Below are 18,175 nucleotides of genomic sequence, written 5' to 3' on the forward strand. Positions count from 1 at the left end.
CTCATAATTTTATCTTCTCTCATTTGAAGAATACTTGAATTATCATCATTTGGATAAGATAAATTGTAGCCGTCTCCTTCACTTCAACCTATCATCTTCCAGATAATACATGAAAAATGACTTGTCAAATTTCATGCTTGTTTCACCACATGATTCTGTCCCTTTAGTCCCAGCTTCTGTAATCAGTAAAAAGCAATCTTTGCAGATCCTGGTGGCATACTTCTGTAGCCTCTAATTCCCAGCATGCCAACATAGTGAGACTGTCTCAAACAAACAAAAAGGCAATATTGTTTGTAAAACATTTATTTATAGAGCAGAAGTAAAAGATTCTATTGGCAAGCATCTTTGAGTACTTGGTTGTGAGGTAAGTCTTCACTTTTAATTGAAAAGTAAAGAGAGGTGGTAAACAAGCCCTGGGATCTTCTCTGGTTATCCTCAAAAGGTCTAAACTTCAGAAAGGGTCAGAGTAGTAGTTCCAGGTTAAAAACAAAACAGGCTTCCATCATCCACTAGGGTAGCTTGATACTCATTCCAGACTACTTAAGTCTCTTCTTTTGTCCAACCAAATACTCAGCACCTACAGGAGAAAGTCACAGATAGCAGGCTGTGAATTTTAAACGCTACAGGGTTGAATGTAAATTTGTGTGTGTGTTTGTGTGCATGTGTGTGTGCTGGTCCTGGGGCTTGAATTCAGGGCCTGAACACTGTCCTGAACTTTTTTTTTACTCGTCAGTAGCACTCAACCCCTTGAGCCACAGTTCTACTTACAGCTTTTTGGTGGTTAATTGGAGATAAGAGTCTCACAGACTTTCCTGCCTGGGCTGGCTTCAAACTACAATCCTCAGATCTCAGCCTCTTGAGTAGCTAGGATTACAGACTTGAGCCACCAGCATTAGGCTAGAAAGCAAGAAGGTAGTATGCTTTCTCTTCTGTTTTGTCCAGAAAATAAAAACTTAGATTTTTGAAGCTACTATATCTTACCCCTAAAAATAGGAAAGCGTGAATGTACATTATTAGTATGAACAGATGTAGCAACCAAAAAAGAGTGACTCCAGTCCCTGGTATGTAATTTTAGCCTTCCAGCTTGAAGCTTTGAAAGTAGGTCCTGGGCTGGAAAGTTGGCTCAGTGGTAGAGCGCTTGCCTTGCGTGCCTGAGGCCCTGGGTTCGATTCCTCGGCACCACATAAGCAAAAAGAAAAAAAGCCAGGAGTGGCGCTGTGACTCAAGTGGTAGAGCACTAGCCTTGAGCTGAAGAGCTGAGTAACAGCGCCCAGGCCCAGAGTTCAGGCCCCATGACTGGACCCCCCAAAAAAAAAGATGAAAGTAGGTCCTATTGTACATCTCAACTCCCTTGCTACCTGCCTTCCTAGTCACCTCATTATGTATTAAACCTGGACTTACTAAGACTTGGAAATTTCCAATCCCCAAAATACTATATCAATCATTAATATTTTTCAATCTTGTCAAAAGACTAAACTATGGTGCCAGATGCCAGTGGCTTATGCCTGTAATTCTAGCTATTTGGGAGGTTTGAAGCTAGCCAACAGACAAATCCAAGAGACTCTTAGCTCCCTTTCCCAGGAAAAAGTAGGAAGTAGAGGCATGGTTCAAGTGTAGAGTACCAGGCTTGAGCAGAAAAAACTATAAGCAAGAATGTGAGGCCCTGAGTTCAAGTTCCAGCACTGGCACACACACACATGCGTGTGCACACAAACACACAAAGATTAAACTCTGGGATAAAAATGTCATTGCAGAAGGAGAGAGCATGTGACACAGCCAGTATGGTGGAGCCCTAGGATTATCCTGTTTACAAATAAATCACTTGAGTTTTTAAAAAATGTCATTGCAACATCACCTTTATTCTTTTCAAAATCAGATTCCAGATACACCCCTTCTTCTTGCAGAAATCTCTATATATGTAGTACCTGAATCTGCTCCAACACTTCTCTCTGCATCTCCACAGCCATATGGTACACATGATGATCAGAGTCATTGTACATAACAGCATTTTGGAACATCAGCATCAGGTCCCGCTGGAACTGGGGCATGGTACGAATCCGTCCCTTAGACAGATTTCTCTTCAGGCTAGTTAAGTCCATGGGTCTGCAGATGGCCAAGTAGGGACAGGTTCCACTATTATTTCCAACTAGCAGATGAAATAACTAAGATCTAAAGAGTTTAAGTACATGCCCAAAATTATACTGCCTAGATTCTAATTTGGAAGCAGTCTGACTCTAGAGCTCACAGACTTACTATCATAGGAGGGAATAAGTGCTGGCCTTAAGTATCAAAGCAGCACCAATGAACAGTTTATCTCACTGTAATTATTATTGGCTGTTTGTTTTTGTAAAGTTTAGCAAGTATTTATTTACTTAAGTGAAATAGGGCTAAAGCATGGAGAAATGGAGAAAAAGAACCATTTCCTGCTCTCTAGATGGAAAACTGTTACTTCTTTTCATGGAGATAGAAAAGTAAAAATCGGGGCTGGGAAGGTAGCTCAGTGGTACTTGTATGCCTTGTATGCATGAGGCCCTGGGTTCAATTCCTCAGCACCACATAAGCAGAAAAAGCTGGAAGTGGCGCTGTGGCTCAAGTGGTAGAGTGCTAGCCTTGAGCTGAAGAGCTGAGGGACAGCGCCCAGGCCCAGAGTTCAGGCCCCACAACTGACCCCCCCCCAAAAAAAAAAGTAAAATCAACTGAATATTAAGATAATTATTTATTGAGACATAAAAAGTAAGTGTAAGTATTGGGGATGTGGATCAGAAGGCACAGCAATAAGCCAGAAGCCAATGGCTATAATTCTAGCTACTCAGGAGGCTAAGACTGAAAATAATAGTTTGAAGCCAGCCCAAGCAGAAAAGTCTGTGAGACTCTCTTATCTCAAGTTAACAAGCAAAATGCCAGAGTGGAGCTGTGGCTCAAGTGGAAGAGCATTAGCCTTGGGTAAAAAAGCTAAGCAAGAGTATGAGGCCCTGATTTCAAGCCCCACTACTAGCACACCCATACACAGACACACATACAGACCTACACACACAGACACATACACACAAAGGCACAGCAGTGTAGAAAGAGGACTGAGCTAGAAGTAAGAATCTGGGTTCATGACTACCCTAAACCTTACTTTGCTCATTTACAGATTATCTTTCTCTTGAATGATAGATATTTTCCTGAAACTTAACCCCAATGCAAAGAATATGAAGAAGTGTGGACTTTTTGGAGAAGAATTAAGTCACAGGGGCTCTACTCTCATAAAAGGATTAATATACTAATATACTAGTAAGAACTGGAGATTGCAGTCTTGCCCCTCTATCCCTTCCCTGCTGAAGGACAAGCATTTATCCCTCTGGTAGTGCAGCAAAGACAGGAGCATGGAAGCAAAGAACAGCTCTTACAAGACATTATTTCCCTGATAGTTATTTTGAGCTTTGATTTCCCTTCCTTCAAATCCATGAAAAATATTTAGCTATGCTGGCACAGGTAGTTCATGCCTGCAATCCTAGCTACTCGGAAGGCTGAGATCTGAGGCCAACTCAGACACAAAAGTCAGTCAGACTTTTGTCCTTATCCCTAATCAATCACAAAAATGCTGGAAATGGAGCTATAGCTCTGATGGTAGAGTGCTAGCCTTTGGGCAGAAAAGCTAAGGAACAGCATCTGGGCTGAATTCAAGCCCCAGTACTAACACACACACACACACACACGCACACACACGCATGCACGCACGCGCGCATGCACACGCGCAAATGGATTTTATAAATGGTTCCATTTGTAGAATTTTGTTGTAGGAGCACAGATAGACTAACACAGTCAGTCTTCAAGGCTACTGTCATAATCTTTTAAATTCGGTTATCATATTGTTTTATAACAAAATTTAAGAGAAACTATGCTTCTAAAATCCAAAATATTGCCATTAAGCAATGTTATGAATTTCCAATTTTGTTAAGATGTTCATTTTAGCATGCCTAAAACTTACTTCCTAGACAAATATAGAGTTCCTTTTAAAGTTTTCCTTCAAAGGCTAGTGTCAAAAACTGTACAGTATTTTCACAATAAAAAAATTATGTATAAAAAAAAACTGTCAGGGGGCTGGGAAGTTGGCTCAGTGGTAGAGCGCTTGCCTTGCATGCCTGAGGCCCTGGGTTCGATTCCTCAGCACCACATAAGCAAAAAGAAAAAAGCCGGAAGTGGCGCTGTGGCTCAAGTGGTAGAGCACTGGCCTTGAGCTGAAGAGCTGAGGGACAGTGCTCAGGCCCAGAGTTCAGGCCCCACAACCGGACCAAAAAAAAAAAAAAACTGTCAGAAAAAGCTGGTCTGTAATCCTAGCTACCAGGAGACTGAGATCTCAGGATTGAGGTTCAAAGCCAGCTGGGGCAAGAAAGTCTGTGAGATTCTTATCTCCAATTAACCACCCAATCTAGAAGTATGGCTTGGCTCAAACAGTAGAGTGCTAGCCTTGAGCAAAAAATCTCAAAGACAATGACCCCTGAGTTCAGGCCCCAGGACCAGTATACACAGCACACACACACAGACACACACAGACACACACACTATCAGGCCCCAGGACCAGTATACACAGCACACACACACACACACACACACACACACACTATCAGGCCCCAGGACCAGTATACACAGTACACACACACACACACACACACACACACACACACACACACACACACACACACACACACACACACACACACACACACACACACACACACACACACACACACACACACACACACACACACTATTAGAGAAGCAGGCATGGGAATATATATAATACCTGTAATCACAGTACTGAAGATCACAAGTTTGAGGCCCAACCAGGGCTACCTTAGTGAAACTGTCAAAATCAAACCAAACAACAACAAAAACAAAATATCTATCAAAAGTTAATATGAGAGACTAAAACGCAACATGGTGGTCACAGCTGTAGTCCATGTACTCAGGAAGTTCACTTGAGCCCAGGCAACATAGTAAAGCCCCTTCTCAATTAAAAAGAAAAAAGTATTAGTCCAGGCACCAGTGACTCATGCCTGTAAAGCTAGCTACTCAAGAGGCTGAGATCTGAGGGTCACAGTTAGCAGCCAGCCTGAGCAGGAAAGTCCATGAGACTCTTCTCTACTATTAACAACCAAAAAGCGGGAAGTGGAGCTGTGGTTCAAGTGGCAGTGTGCCATCCTTGAATGAAAAAGCTACAGGACAACATCCAGGCCCTGAGTTCAAACTCCAGGACGAGTACCATCCCTGCCCCATCCCTCCCTGGAAAAAAAAAGACTGAAATGAATATACCTTTCTTCTTCTTCCTCTTCTTCTTTTTTTTTTTTTTTTTTGGTGGGGGGTCCGGTTGTGGGGCCTGAACTCTGAGCCTGGGCGCTGTTCCTCAGCTCTTCAGCTCAAGGCCTGCACTCTACCACTTGAGCCACAGCGCCACTTCCAGCTTTTTTTCTTTTGCTTATGTGGGGCTGAGGCATCGAACCCAGGGCCTCAGGCATGCAAGGCAAGTGCTCTACCACTGAGCCACCTTCCCAGCCACCCCCCCCTTTTTTTTTTGCCAGTCATGGGGCTTGAACTCAGGGGCTGAGCACTGTCCCTGAGCTGCTTTTGCTCAAGGCTAGCACTCTACAAATTGAGCCACAGTGTCACTTCCAGCCTTTTCTGTTGCACTAAGGAATAGAATCCAGGGCTTCATGCATGCTAGACAAGCATTCTACCACCAAGCCACATTCCCAGTCCTGAATATACTTTCTTTTTCTTCTTCCTTCTTCCTTCTTCCTTCTTCCTTCTTCCTTCTCCTTCTCCTTCTCCTTCTCCTTCTCCTTCTCCTTCTTCTTCTTTTCAGTCATGGGGCTTGAACTCTGGGTCTGGGCACTGTCCCTCAGCTCTTCAGCTCAAGGCTAGCACTCTACCACTTGAACCATAGCGCCACTTCTGGGTTTCTGATAGTTAATTGGAGATAGAGTCTCGCAGACTTTCCTGGACGGTTTTGAACTGCGATCCTCAGATCTCAGCCTCCTGAGTAGCTAGGATTACAGGCATAGCCACCAGCTCCCAGCTTGAATATACCTTCTTTAAAGGCAAATGCTGAACAAAAGATAAATATCCTTTTATTCCCTGAATTACTTCTCAAATGAAGACTAATTCACCATAACTTTACAAACTAGATCATCTGTAAAATACATTTTTAAAATAAATAATCTGACAAGTGAAAAAATGATAGAATGATAGGTTTTTTTTAAATCAACTTTTAAAAAACGTAGTTAATGTTATTTTGTGTGTGTGTGTGTGTGTGTGTGTGTTTATGGTGTTAGGGATTGAACCCAGGTTCTCACATATGCTAGGCAAAACACTCTACCAACTATGTTAAATCCACAGCCCTCAACCAACTTTTCTTGATCCTTTTCCACTGACCTTTTTACCACATCCTTGTATCCTGGGGCCTGCCTTTCTGACACAGGCTTTAGAAATGGACTGCTGAACCTGTTAAGGAACAAATCCAGAGAAGAAAAGGAACCATATTAAGTTATGTTGTGTGAGAAGAGTGGCTATGAACAAGATTTTCTAAAACTACAGTATGGCTCAGGTTTTTCCTTAGGCAAATGCATACTGTGAACACTACTGACAAAAAAATCTATTATTTAACCATTATTATAATCTATTTACTTAGGTTCAGAAATTTGTTCAAAGTTCCTGAGGCCTCTTTGTGAAAAGAGAGAATTTACCATACTGGAAAGATATATATATGTGTGTGTGTGTGTGTGTGTGTGTGTGTGTGTGTGTGTGTGTGTGTGTGTGTGTGTGTGTGTGTGTGTGTGTGTGTGTGTGTGTGTGTGTGTGTGTGTGTGTGTGTGTGTGTGTGTGTGTGTGTGTGTGTGTGTGTGTGTGTGTGTGTGTGTGTGTGTGTGTGTGTGTGTGTGTGTGTGTGTGTGTGTGTGTGTGTGTGTCCGTGTCCACATGTAAGATGTGTGTGTGTGTGTGTGTGTGTGTGTGTGTGTGTGTGTGTGTGTGTGTGTGCACACCCCCACATGTACCAGTCCTGGGACTTGAACTCAGGGCTTATGTGCTGTCCATAAGCTCCTTTGGCTCAAGGCTAGCACCTACCACTTGAACCAAAACTCCACTTCCAGCTTTTTAGTAGTTTTTTGGGGATACAAGTCTCTTTCTTGCCTGGCTGGCTTCAATTCTCAGATCTCAGCTTCCTGAGTAGCTAGGATTACAGGCATGAGCCACCAGCATCTGGCTCCAGGCCAGGTTTGTTTGTTTTCCCCCACCCCCTCACATCCTGGGACTTGAACTTAGCTTCTTAGTGCCCAAGGTTAGAGCTCTACAGCTTGAGCCACAGTGCCACTTTCAGCTTTTTCTGAGTAATTTATTGGAAATAAGAGTCTCACAGCCAGGTGCGGTGGCTCATGCCTGTAATCCTAGCTACTAAGGAGGCTGACATCTGAGGATCGAGGTTCAAAGTCAGCCCAGGCAGGAAAGGCTATGAGACTCTTATCTCCAATAAACCACTCAGAAAACTGGAGGTGGCACTGTGGCTCAAGTGGTAGAGTGCTAGCCTTAAGCTAAAGAGCTGAAGGACAGAGCCCAGGCTCAGAGTTCAAGCCCCATGACTGACAGGGAAAAAAAAAAAAAAGAGTCTTACAGACGCTTCCTGCCTGGGCTGGCTTTGAACCTTGAACCTCAGATCTCAGCCTCTTGAGTAGCTAGAATTACAGGTGTAAGCTACCAGTGCCTAGCTTCCAGGCTAGTTTTGAACCAAGATCCTCATATCTGAGCATCTTGAGCAGATATGTTGACAGGCTTTAGCTATCAACACCTGGCTAAATGATTTCTTGTACATACTAGTGAAAGCAGCTATGGCGGTACTATGGCTCACTAGAGGGATAAACCAAATGTATCTCCTTTCATGCTTACATTCTAATTCTTTATTGCTTCTGTTCTGAACACAATCCTATTACTACTTTGGAGACTTACCTGTGACTGGCAATCATTTTCCAAACTGGCAAAAGAGTCTTCTTAAATAGCAAATGATTCTGAACAGGGTCATCTTGGCTTAGATCAGTCCTTCAGCATACAACATGCCAGAGAAGAAAAAGTAACCTCACAATTATTCTCTCTCTCAAAGGGAATGAGATTTTTCTCAAGGCATAGTATACCTAATTAATATAACAGCATAGGAATATATTTAATGTTTCTATAAGGGCCTATAAACTCATATATTCTTCTACTTATCACTGAAATGGTTACCTCCTTATAAAGTATGCTATAATTCTACAATTGGTGGTGCTTTTTTACTCTTACTGATTTGCTTTTCAGCATCTTTGACTCGAAAGAATTTGTCTATAAAAGCAGTTTCTGTTCAATAATGATTCCGAACAGTCTATAAGAGACCCTGGCACATAGTTTGTGCTCAGTACGTAACTTAGTTGAAAAAGTAATCTCATCCTGTTTTAATCCAGAGAAGGAAATGCTTGCTTTCATAGATCAAAGAATTCCTGTTTCATCTGAATGCTAAATAATTTAAATATTTTTCCTTTTCACTCTCCCTGGTCTAGTTTTTTATTTTTTTGTTTTTAATGCCAGTGCTGTACTGAACTCAGGGCTGGGCCACTATACCTTACCTTTATTCTCTTAAGGCTAGTGGTCTACCATTTAGCCACGGTTCTACTGAACTTCGAGCTTTTTGGTGGTTAATTGGAGATAAGAGTCTCATGGTCAGGTACCTGTACCTCATACATAAATCCTAGCTACTCAGGAGGCTGAGATTTGAGGATCTTGGTTTGAAGACAGCCCAGGCAAGAAAATCTGTGCAATTCCAAGTGGTAGGCAGAACACTAGCTTTGAGCAAAAAAACTCAGGAATAACACCCAGGCTCAGAGTACGAGCTCCAGGACAGGCACAGACAAAAGTCACCAACTGTCTCACAGACTGTCCTACTAGACTTTGAACCTTAATCCTCAGCTCTCACTAAGATTACAAGCATGAGCCATCAGCACCTGGCTCATGAATATCTATTAAAAGTATTTTTTGGGGGGGGTCTGGTCTTGGGGCCTGAACTCTGGATCTGGGCGCTGTTCCTTAGCTCTTCAGCTCAAGGCTAGCGCTCTACCACTTGAGCCATAGCGCCACTTCCGGCTTTTTTCTTTTTTGCTTATGTGGTGCTGAGAAATCAAACCCAGGGCCTCATGCATGCAAGGCAAGGGCTCTACTACTGAGCCACCTTCCCAGCCCCATGAGTACATTTCTTTAAAAATACTTTTAATCCCAGCCCCATGAGTACATTTCTTTAAAAATACTTTTAATAGGGGCTGGGAAGGTGGCTCAGTGGTAGAGCGCTTGCTTTGCATGCATGAGGCCCTGGGTTCGATTCCTCAGCACCACATAAGCAAAAAAGAAAAAAGCTGGAAGTGGCGTTGTGGCTCAAGTGGTAGAGCGCTAGCCTTGAGCTGAAGAGCTAAGGGACAGCGCCCAGATCCAGAGTTCAGGCCCCAAGACTGGACCCAAAAAAAAAAAAGAAATGTACTCATGTTGGGGGCTGGTGGCTCATGCCTGTAATCCTAGCTACTCAGAAGGCTGAGATCTGAGGATCGTGGATCAGAGCCAGCCTGGGCAGGAAAGTCTGTGAGACTTATCTCCAATAAACCACCAGAATACCAGAAGTGGTACTGTGGCTCAAGTGGTAGAGTGCTGGCCTTGAGCTGAAGAGCTGAGGGACAGCACCCGGGCCCAGAGTTCAAGCCCCATGACCGACAAAAAAAAGAAAAAGAAATGTACTCATTACCTTACTTATGTGCCTATAACCCTTTTATACATCACCTTTATAATAATAAAAAAAATTAAATAAAAAATACTTTTAAGCTTGTCTGCTGATAAGAAAGGACAAGTTTTCTATATCACTTAAGATATTTGGACAAGCTGGATGCTTGTGGCTCTTGCCTGTAATCCTCGCTACTTATGAGGCAAAGATCTGAGGATTATGGTTTGAAGCCAGCTTGGGCAGGGAAGTCTGTGAAACTCTTATTTCCAATTAAATTACAGAAAAAGCCAGAGATGGTGCTGTGGCTCAAGTGGTAGAGTACTAGACTTGAGCAAAAGGAGCTCAGGGACAGTACCCAGTCTCAGAGTTCAAGCCTCAGGACCGCCAAAAAGAAAAAAAAAAGATATATGGACAAAGAGTAAATTGCTTTGTTTTTAGGGTTTCCCTCCCCTCCTTCTTTCTTTGATTTTTCTTTCCTTCCTTCCCAGTTTCTTTCTTTACTTCTCCTACTCCATTTCTTTGTTTAGTGTTTGCTCTGTGGCTTGAACTCAGGGCCTGGCCATTTGTCCCTGAGCTTTTTTGTTCAAGGCTCATGCTCTAACACTTGAGCCACAGCTCTACTTCTAGCTTATTGATGGTTAATTGGAGATAAGAGTTTCACAGACTTTCTTGTCCAAACTGGCTTCAAAATGTGATCCTCAGATGTCAGCCTCCTGAGTTTCTAGGATTACAGGCATAAACCACCAGCACCTGACCAGTATTTTTTTTTTTTTTTTTTGCCAGTCCTGGGGCTTGAACTCAGGGCCTGGGCACTGTCCTTGAGCTTCTTTTTGCTCAAGGCTAGCACTCTACCACTTGAGCCACAGTGCTACTTCCAGCTTTTTCTGTATATGTGGTACTGAGGAACCCAGGGCTTTATGCATGCTAGCCACATTCTCTAATCCTTTCCTTTTCTTTTCTTTTCGTCAGTCGTGGGGCCTGAACTCTGGGCCTAGGCTCTGTCCCTCATTCTTCAGCTCAAGGCTAGCACTCTACCACTTGAACCACAGCACCACTTCAGGCTTTTTCTGCTTATGTGGTACTGAGGAATCAAACCCAGGGCCTCGTGCATGCAAGGCAAACACTCTATCACTGAGCCACCTTCTCAACCCCTTTCTTTTCTTTTAATGCTGTTATCAGGGGCTTGAACTCAGGACCCCATGCTCTCATTAGCTTTTCTTTTTCAAAGCTTGTACTCTACCACTTGAGCCCCACTTCTACTTCTCATATTTTGCTGGCTAATTGAAGATGGAGTCTCATAGACTTTCCTGCCTGGGCTGGCTTTGAACTGTGACTCTCATGGACTCAGTCTCCTAAGTATGATTACAGGCATTTATTCCCCCCCCAGTACTGGGGATCAAACTCAAGACCTTATGCATGCAAGGTAAGCATTTACCACTGAACAACATCCACAGTCTTGAACTTACAGTTTTGAGGAGTTAGTACTGTTGTAAAGGAAATCCACCAGGGGAGTTTCCTGAAAACTGAGGCTATCATCAATGTCACCTGAAGGGAGCTGTTCTTCCATCTCTGAAATATACCCTTCACCTTGGTCCTCTTCTTTGGAGTCTTCGTGAGCCTCCTGGGAATTCCAGAAAACAAAGCAAACTTTTAAAAATAATTATCCCCATTGTTATTTTACACAGTTTATTGTTTTTTGTTTTTTTTTGGGTCCAGTCATGGGGCCTGAACTCTGGGCCTGGGCGCTGTCCCTCAGCTCTTCAGCTCAAGGCTAGCGCTCTACCACTTGAGCCACAGCGCCACTTCTGGCTTTTTTCTTTTTGCTTATGTGGTGCTGAGGAATCGAACCCAGGGCCTCAGGCATGCAAGGCAAGCACTCTACCACTGAGCCATCTTCCCAGCCCCTTTGCACAGTTTATGAAGGCTGAATGCAAGAAGTTGATTATACGTAAAGCCACAGAAGAAATTAGAGAAAATTGGCTTAACTAGACTTAAGTCAATGAAATCTTAATAATCTTTCTGGAGAATTTTAACTTTGGCATACCCTGTTCCTACATTCCAAAATGAAAGAGCAGCATTTACTCAATTCGTTGAACATTGTATTTTAAAAATCATTATCACCTTCGTTTGTGCTTTGAAGGCACTTAAAAACTGTTTTGTTTATTTGTTTTGGTTGGTCATAGGGCTTGAACCCAGAACCTGGGAGCTGACCCTGAGGTCTTTTGCTTAAGGCTAGCATTCTACCACTTGAGCCACAGCATCACTTCTAGTTTTTGAGTGACTTTCCTGCCCAGGCTGACTTTCAACTGCAATCCTCAGATCTCAGCCTCCTGAGTAACTAGGATTACAGGTCTGAGTCTATAATCTAGTACCAGGCTAATTAAGTGATTTTTAAAAATTAAGATACAAAGAGGTTACAATGCCCATATATAAGATTATTAATACAGTGCATCTTTTTTTTTTTTTTGTGCCAGTCCTGGGACTTGAACTGAGGGCCTGGGCACTATCCCTGCACTTTCCTGCTCAAGGCTAGTGCTCTTGTGCTCTACCACTTGAGACACAGCTTTACCTCCAACTTTTTTGTGGTTAAATCTTATGGACTTTCTTGCCCTAGCTGATTTCCAACTGTTCGTCCTCAGATTGTAGGCTCCTTAGTAGACAGGATTACAGTTGTGAGCCACCTGTGTGCAGCCTTCACTGGTTATTTTTAGGAGAAGGTCTTGCTTTTCTCCAGGGCACATGCCTGAGCTGTAATCTGCCAACTGTAGGTTTCTAGTTGTTGCTGGTATCATAGGCACATGCCACCACCTTCTGTTTCTCTCTCAACCTTGCAAGTAGCTAGGATTACAGGCCCTAGCTGGCACCCAGCTCACTTGTGGTCTTGGAGTTACTGTAGCTGGTCAGATAATATTAACAATTGATTTTATATTTGATTATTTACTATAAGCTAAGTTTTGTGCTAACTGCTTGACATGAGTTGTCTTATTTATTTTTTTATTTTTATTTTTATTTTTTTGTCGGTCATGGGGCTTGAACTCTGGGCTTGGGCGCTGTCCCTCAGCTCTTCAGCTCAAGGCGAGCGCTCTACCACTTAGCTATAGCGCCACTTCCGGTTTTCTAATGGTTTATTGGAGATAGGAGTCTCACTGTCTTTCCTGCCCGGGGTTGGCTTTGAACCGCGATTCTCAGATCTCAGCCTCCTGAGTAGCTAGGATCACAGGCGTGAGCCACCGGCGCCCGGCTCTTATTTATTTTGAGATAAGGTTTTACTAAGTTTTTTTTTTTTTGGTCAGTCATGGGGCTTGAACTCTGGGCCTGAGTGTGGTCCTTCAGCTCTTCAGCTCAAGGTGAATGCTCTACCACTTGAGCTACAGCTAATTGGAGATAAGAGTTTCATGACCTTTCCTGCCCAGGCTGGCTTTGAACTGTGATCCTCAGATCTCAGTCTCCTGAACAGCTAGGATTCATGGGTATAAGCCACCAGTGCCTGGCAGGGCTTTACTAAGTTGTTATCTAAGCTGGTCTCAAACTCCTAGATCAAGTGATGCTCCCACCTCAGCCTCCATAGTAGCTGGGAACAGGTGTAAGCCATATCCTCTGAATTGTCTCACTTCAACTTCTTAACAAATCTAGAGTAGAGCAGTATTAACCTGTTTGTGGCAGAGAAAATTGAGATTCTAATTATTTAATAGCATGCCTAATATCACATAGCTAAAACTGGTACTAAAACCAGAATTTGGATCTAGGTTATCTGGAGTTGGGCTATGTTCTAACCACTCTGCTGTGTTTCATCAAGACCAACCAGACGTCTCATGTAAGTTATTCACTTACCTCTTCACTCTCTGTGAATAGTTCCTGAATTATATCAGTATTTGAGGGGACTGGAGTCATCTCTGGCTTTCTATATTCTCCCAGTAGCTTCTTTTCAGTTGCTAAGGGGTCTGCTTTGGCTAAAAGCTCTTCAGTCTCTCTGCAGGGCTCCCCATATCCTTCAGTAGCTTCAATTTCCCTTCCCTCTTGTTGCCTGGTTCCAGATGTAGGGCAGCTACCTTCAATTGGTTCTTTGCTGCTAATGCACAATGGTTCCATTAAATATGCTACCTGTAATCAAAGTTTATTATTAGATGCATAGGCATACCATTGGAAACCATCATCCATTAATCCATAATGCTATATGCTATGTTGTTACTGTGACTAGGTCTGATATGACAAGTAGGTTTACTTAATCAATTTAATCATTTTAAATTTAGCAAATATATATGTAAGTTAATTGCTGCCTCTTCCAAAAGTTTAAGTTGTCATTTTTCATCTAATGTGAGAGTGGCTATCTAGAAAACCTGAAAATATTCTTTGCTACAGAAACTAGAGAAAGAACAGGCACTAATTAAACTGGATACTAGTTAATCTTAACCTAGATTATACTGAATGTTCATTTGCAGCATGCATATAATCATCTGTCCTTATCTATTTCTGATTCTTAGCCTTTGCCGAAGTAGTTGCATTTGAATTAATGTGAAGGATTCTCATTAAGGCAATCTGGAAAAAATTGTAATTTCTAGAACTCAGCTGCCTAAAGATCCTGGTCTTAGAACATTTGGTGCATATGCTAAGTTGGACACAGGTGGCTAACATCTGTAATCCTAGCTATTTAGGAGGCTGAAATCTGATGATCACAGTTCAAAGCCAGCCCAAGCAGGAAAGTCCCTAAGACTCTTTTTTTTTTGGGGGGGGGGGTTTCTGGTCGTGGGCCTGAACTCTGGGCCTGGGCGCTGTCCCTCAGCTCTTCAGCTCAAGGCTAGCACTCTACCACTTGAGCCACAGTGCCACTTCGGCTTTTTTTTTTTTTCTGCTTATGTGGTGCAGAGGAATCGAACCCAGGGCCTCATGTATGCAAGGCAAGCGCTCTACCTCTGAGCCACCTTCCCAGCCCCCATAAGACTCATTTTCAATTAACCATCAAAAGCCAGAAGTGGAGGTATGGCTCAAGGGGTAGAGCATTAGCCTTGAGCAAAAAGATCAGGGATAACTAGGCGCTGGTGGCTCACACCTGTAATCCTAGCTACTCAGGAAGCTGAGATCTGAGGATCATGGTTCAAAGCCAGCCCAAGCAGGAAACTCTGTGAGACTGTTATCTCCAATAAACCACCAGAAAACTGAAAGTGGCACTATGTATGGTTCAAGTGGTAGAGCACTCATTGTGAGCTGAACAGCCCAGGAACAGCATCAAGGCCCAGAGTTCAAGGCCTCCTCTCTCCCTCTCCCCTCCCCCCAAAAAAAGATCAGGGATAGCACCCAGACCCTGAGTAGTTCAAGCTCTAGGACCTGCACCACCTCACCCCTCACCAAAAAACAAACAAACAAACAAAGAACTCCACAACCATTTGGTGCATATTTTACCACAAGGGCTGGAACACAGCAATGAGCTAGTCATTACCATTATGGAGCTTATATTTTAATGAACGATTTTAAGAGAGGAAGAAGCATGTAAGGATAATGCATTTTTGGAAAGTTAGGCCAAGGATAGTGGCATATGACCAAAAAACCAAGGGAGCCTGAGGCAGTAGGCCAGGAGTTCCAAATATAATAGCTCACCATTACCTCAGAGAGAAAGTGAAGAAGGTTCTGGCTGCTCACTTGTTCGTGCTCTTCCTGAGATTCCTCACTGCCTCCATCTCCCAAAAGCAGTTCACTAGATTCTCTCCCTGGGCTGCTTTCTTCTAGTTCCTCAGTCTCTGGATCCTCAGTTTCCCTCCAGCTGCCTACATCAAGATCCAGACTGGAGTCCCATGAGCTGAAGAGGGACCTGCAGTCGTTGCTCAACTCAGACTCATTGGGATAGTCTCGTTCAGAATCCAACCAAACCCACTCACGCCCCATCTGTAAATATAGAGAAAAAATACATTAAATTCATTCAAATCAATATTTCTAAGGTAATGCCATCATCCACGTTTGTAGAAAGGAGCAAGAAATTTCTTTCTGCTCACTAGTAAAGAGTAAAACCTAGCTGAAGGTAGATATTGAAAAATGAAATGACATAACTAGTACAACCACTGTGGACAGCAGTCTGGAGGTTCCTCAGAAAAAATAAATCTTCCCTACGACCCAACCATACCACTCCTAGGCATCTACCCAGAATATCACATGCCAGGATACCATAAAGACACTTGCAAATCCATGTTCATTGCTTCACTCTTCACAATAGCCAAGTTATGGAAACAGCCCAGATGCCCTACAATAGATAAGTGGATAAAAAAATGTGGTACCTATACACAATGGAATTTTATACAACCACTAGATTATGTCATTTGCAGGGAGTGAATGGACCTAGAATAAATCACGTTAAGTGAAGCCAAGCTCAGAGACAAAAGGCTCACATTTTCTTTCCTATGGGAAAGCTACATTAATACACCAGGACATGATACAGGACTCCTAAGTATTCACACAAAGTGAGACCAAAAGAGAATATTCTCAGGAGAGAAATACAAACACACAATGCCTATGTACATCTGATCATAGAAAATAATTATAAAAATGAACTCTAGAAAATGGAAATGGGATTTTTTTTGTTGCTGGTTTTTTTTTTTGTCGGTCATGGGGCTTGAACACTGGGCCTTGGGCACTCTCCCTGAGCTCTTCAGCTGAAGGCAAGCATTCTACCACTTGAGCCACAGCACCACTTTTGATTTTCTGGTTGTTAATTGGAGATGAGTCTCACAGACTTTCCTGCCCAGGCTGGCTTTGCTCCATGATCCCCAGATCTCAGCCTCCTGAGTAGCTAGGATTACAGGCATGAGCCACCAGTGCTTGGCTTTTTTCTTAATCTGTCTTTGGGAGAGTAAGGAAAGATACAGAAATTGACAAAGCGTGAACAAATACATCAGAGATACTCACTATAGACACTATGTTGAAAAAGAACTATACAATTTGTGAGTTGTGAGGGAAAAACTTGGGAGCAAGGGAAGGAATGACATTGCCCAGTGCTCTGCCACTTGAGCCACAACTCCATTTCCAGCATATTGGTGGGTAATTGTCAATAGACTTTCCTGCCCAGGCTAGCTTCAAACCATGATCCTGAGATCTCAGCCTCCTGAGTGGCTAGGATTCCTGGCATGAACCAATGGTGCCTGACTTTACTCGACTTTTTAACTTGAATTTTATCGTATTACAAAAAAGGGGATGGGGGAAACCTGGAAAATAACTGAACAGATTTCTTCTATCCCAAATCACCCATAAAGCAACGACAAAGCAGTAAATTTAAGGAGGAAGTATTTTCCCCAGTGTGTATGTATGTTAACTATTATACTAAAACATCTTCAAGATTATTTTGCCATCCTTCTGGTCAAATCTGTCAGTTTCAAATAAAAACAAACATTTAAGTTGTAAAGCTATCTTCCCTTCCCCATGAATATATTATCCTTTTCTTGCACCTTTATCTTTTGCCTCTTACAACTTTAGTTTTCTTGGTTCTCTATATATTATCCTTTTCTTGCACCTTTATCTTTTGCCTCTTACAATGTTTAGTTTTCTTGGTTCTGTGCTTTAATAATTTCTTAAGGGCTGGGAAGGTGGCTCGGTTGTACAGCGCTTGCCTTGCATGCCTGAGGCCCTGGGTTCGATTCCTCAGCACAACATAATCAAAGAGAAAAAAGCCGATAGTGGCACTGTGGCTCAAGTGGTAGAGCGTTAGCTTTGGGCTGAAGAGCTGAGGGACAGCGCTCAGGCCCAGAGTTCAGGCCCCACGACCGGACCCCCCCAAAAAATAATTTTTTTTTTTTTTTTTTTTTTGCCGGTCATGGGGCCTGAACTCTGGGCCTGGGCGCTGTCCCTCAGCTCTTCAGCTCAAGGCTAGTGCTCTACCACTGGAGCCACAGTGCCACTTCCGGCTTTTTCTGTTTATGTGGTGCTGAGGAATCGAACCCAGGGCCTCATGCTTGCAAGGCATGCACTCTACCGCTGAGCTACCTTCCCAGCCCAAAAATAAAATTTCTTTAAAAGATGTATATAAACTTTTGTAGCTTTGAGTTGAAACTATGCACAGCTCATTGCTGTGTCCCAACCTCTACTTGTAACTTTTTTTGGGGGGACGAGGGAGGTTGAGACAAAAACCTTGCTCTTGAATCTGTACTTTCTGCCCGAGACCTCTGGGTGCTGCAACTCAAGCACCTTCATACCTAGGTAAAGCTTTACTACTTAAATGCATTCTGATATTGCTCTATGCATCTAATTTCATTTATATAGCCTACCATTTTCATACAATCTTAAAACTTTCTCCTATTCAATATTCCCATCCCTTATTCCTATTACTAAACCTCTTCTTATATCTAATTAGATTTCTAACTGAAATACTTTCTTCCTATCTCTAAAACCACTCTTCCCAATTTTCTCATTCCTATTACTAATCACCTTTCT

At 42.8% G+C, this 18,175-nt stretch overlaps 1 protein-coding gene across 4 annotated transcripts in view; it reads right to left on the reverse strand.

The window, feature by feature from the left end:
* Window positions 1–20: 20 nt before the first annotated feature.
* The window catches only part of Brd8 (bromodomain containing 8), a 46,849-nt gene continuing 28,694 nt past the window's right edge, over window positions 21–18,175 (reverse strand). For 3 of the 4 annotated variants that reach the window (XM_070036081.1, XM_070036079.1, XM_070036078.1), the window contains 7 exons: window positions 15,365–15,643; window positions 13,598–13,867; window positions 11,233–11,387; window positions 7,984–8,073; window positions 6,418–6,486; window positions 1,926–2,103; window positions 21–577 (listed from right to left, as the gene is read on the reverse strand). In XM_070036081.1, the coding sequence (XP_069892182.1) occupies window positions 527–577; window positions 1,926–2,103; window positions 6,418–6,486; window positions 7,984–8,073; window positions 11,233–11,387; window positions 13,598–13,867; window positions 15,365–15,643 (1,092 nt within the window). In that variant the 3' untranslated portion in view covers window positions 21–526. The remainder of the gene's footprint in view (window positions 578–1,925; window positions 2,104–6,417; window positions 6,487–7,983; window positions 8,074–11,232; window positions 11,388–13,597; window positions 13,868–15,364; window positions 15,644–18,175) is intronic. The other variant, XM_070036082.1, reaches the window with a different exon arrangement.

This window comes from Dipodomys merriami, unplaced genomic scaffold (genome assembly GCF_024711535.1).
Source record: "Dipodomys merriami isolate MVZ:Mamm:240054 unplaced genomic scaffold, mDipMer1.0.p SCAF_27, whole genome shotgun sequence".
In the NCBI taxonomy this organism is placed as follows: domain Eukaryota; kingdom Metazoa; phylum Chordata; class Mammalia; order Rodentia; family Heteromyidae; genus Dipodomys; species Dipodomys merriami.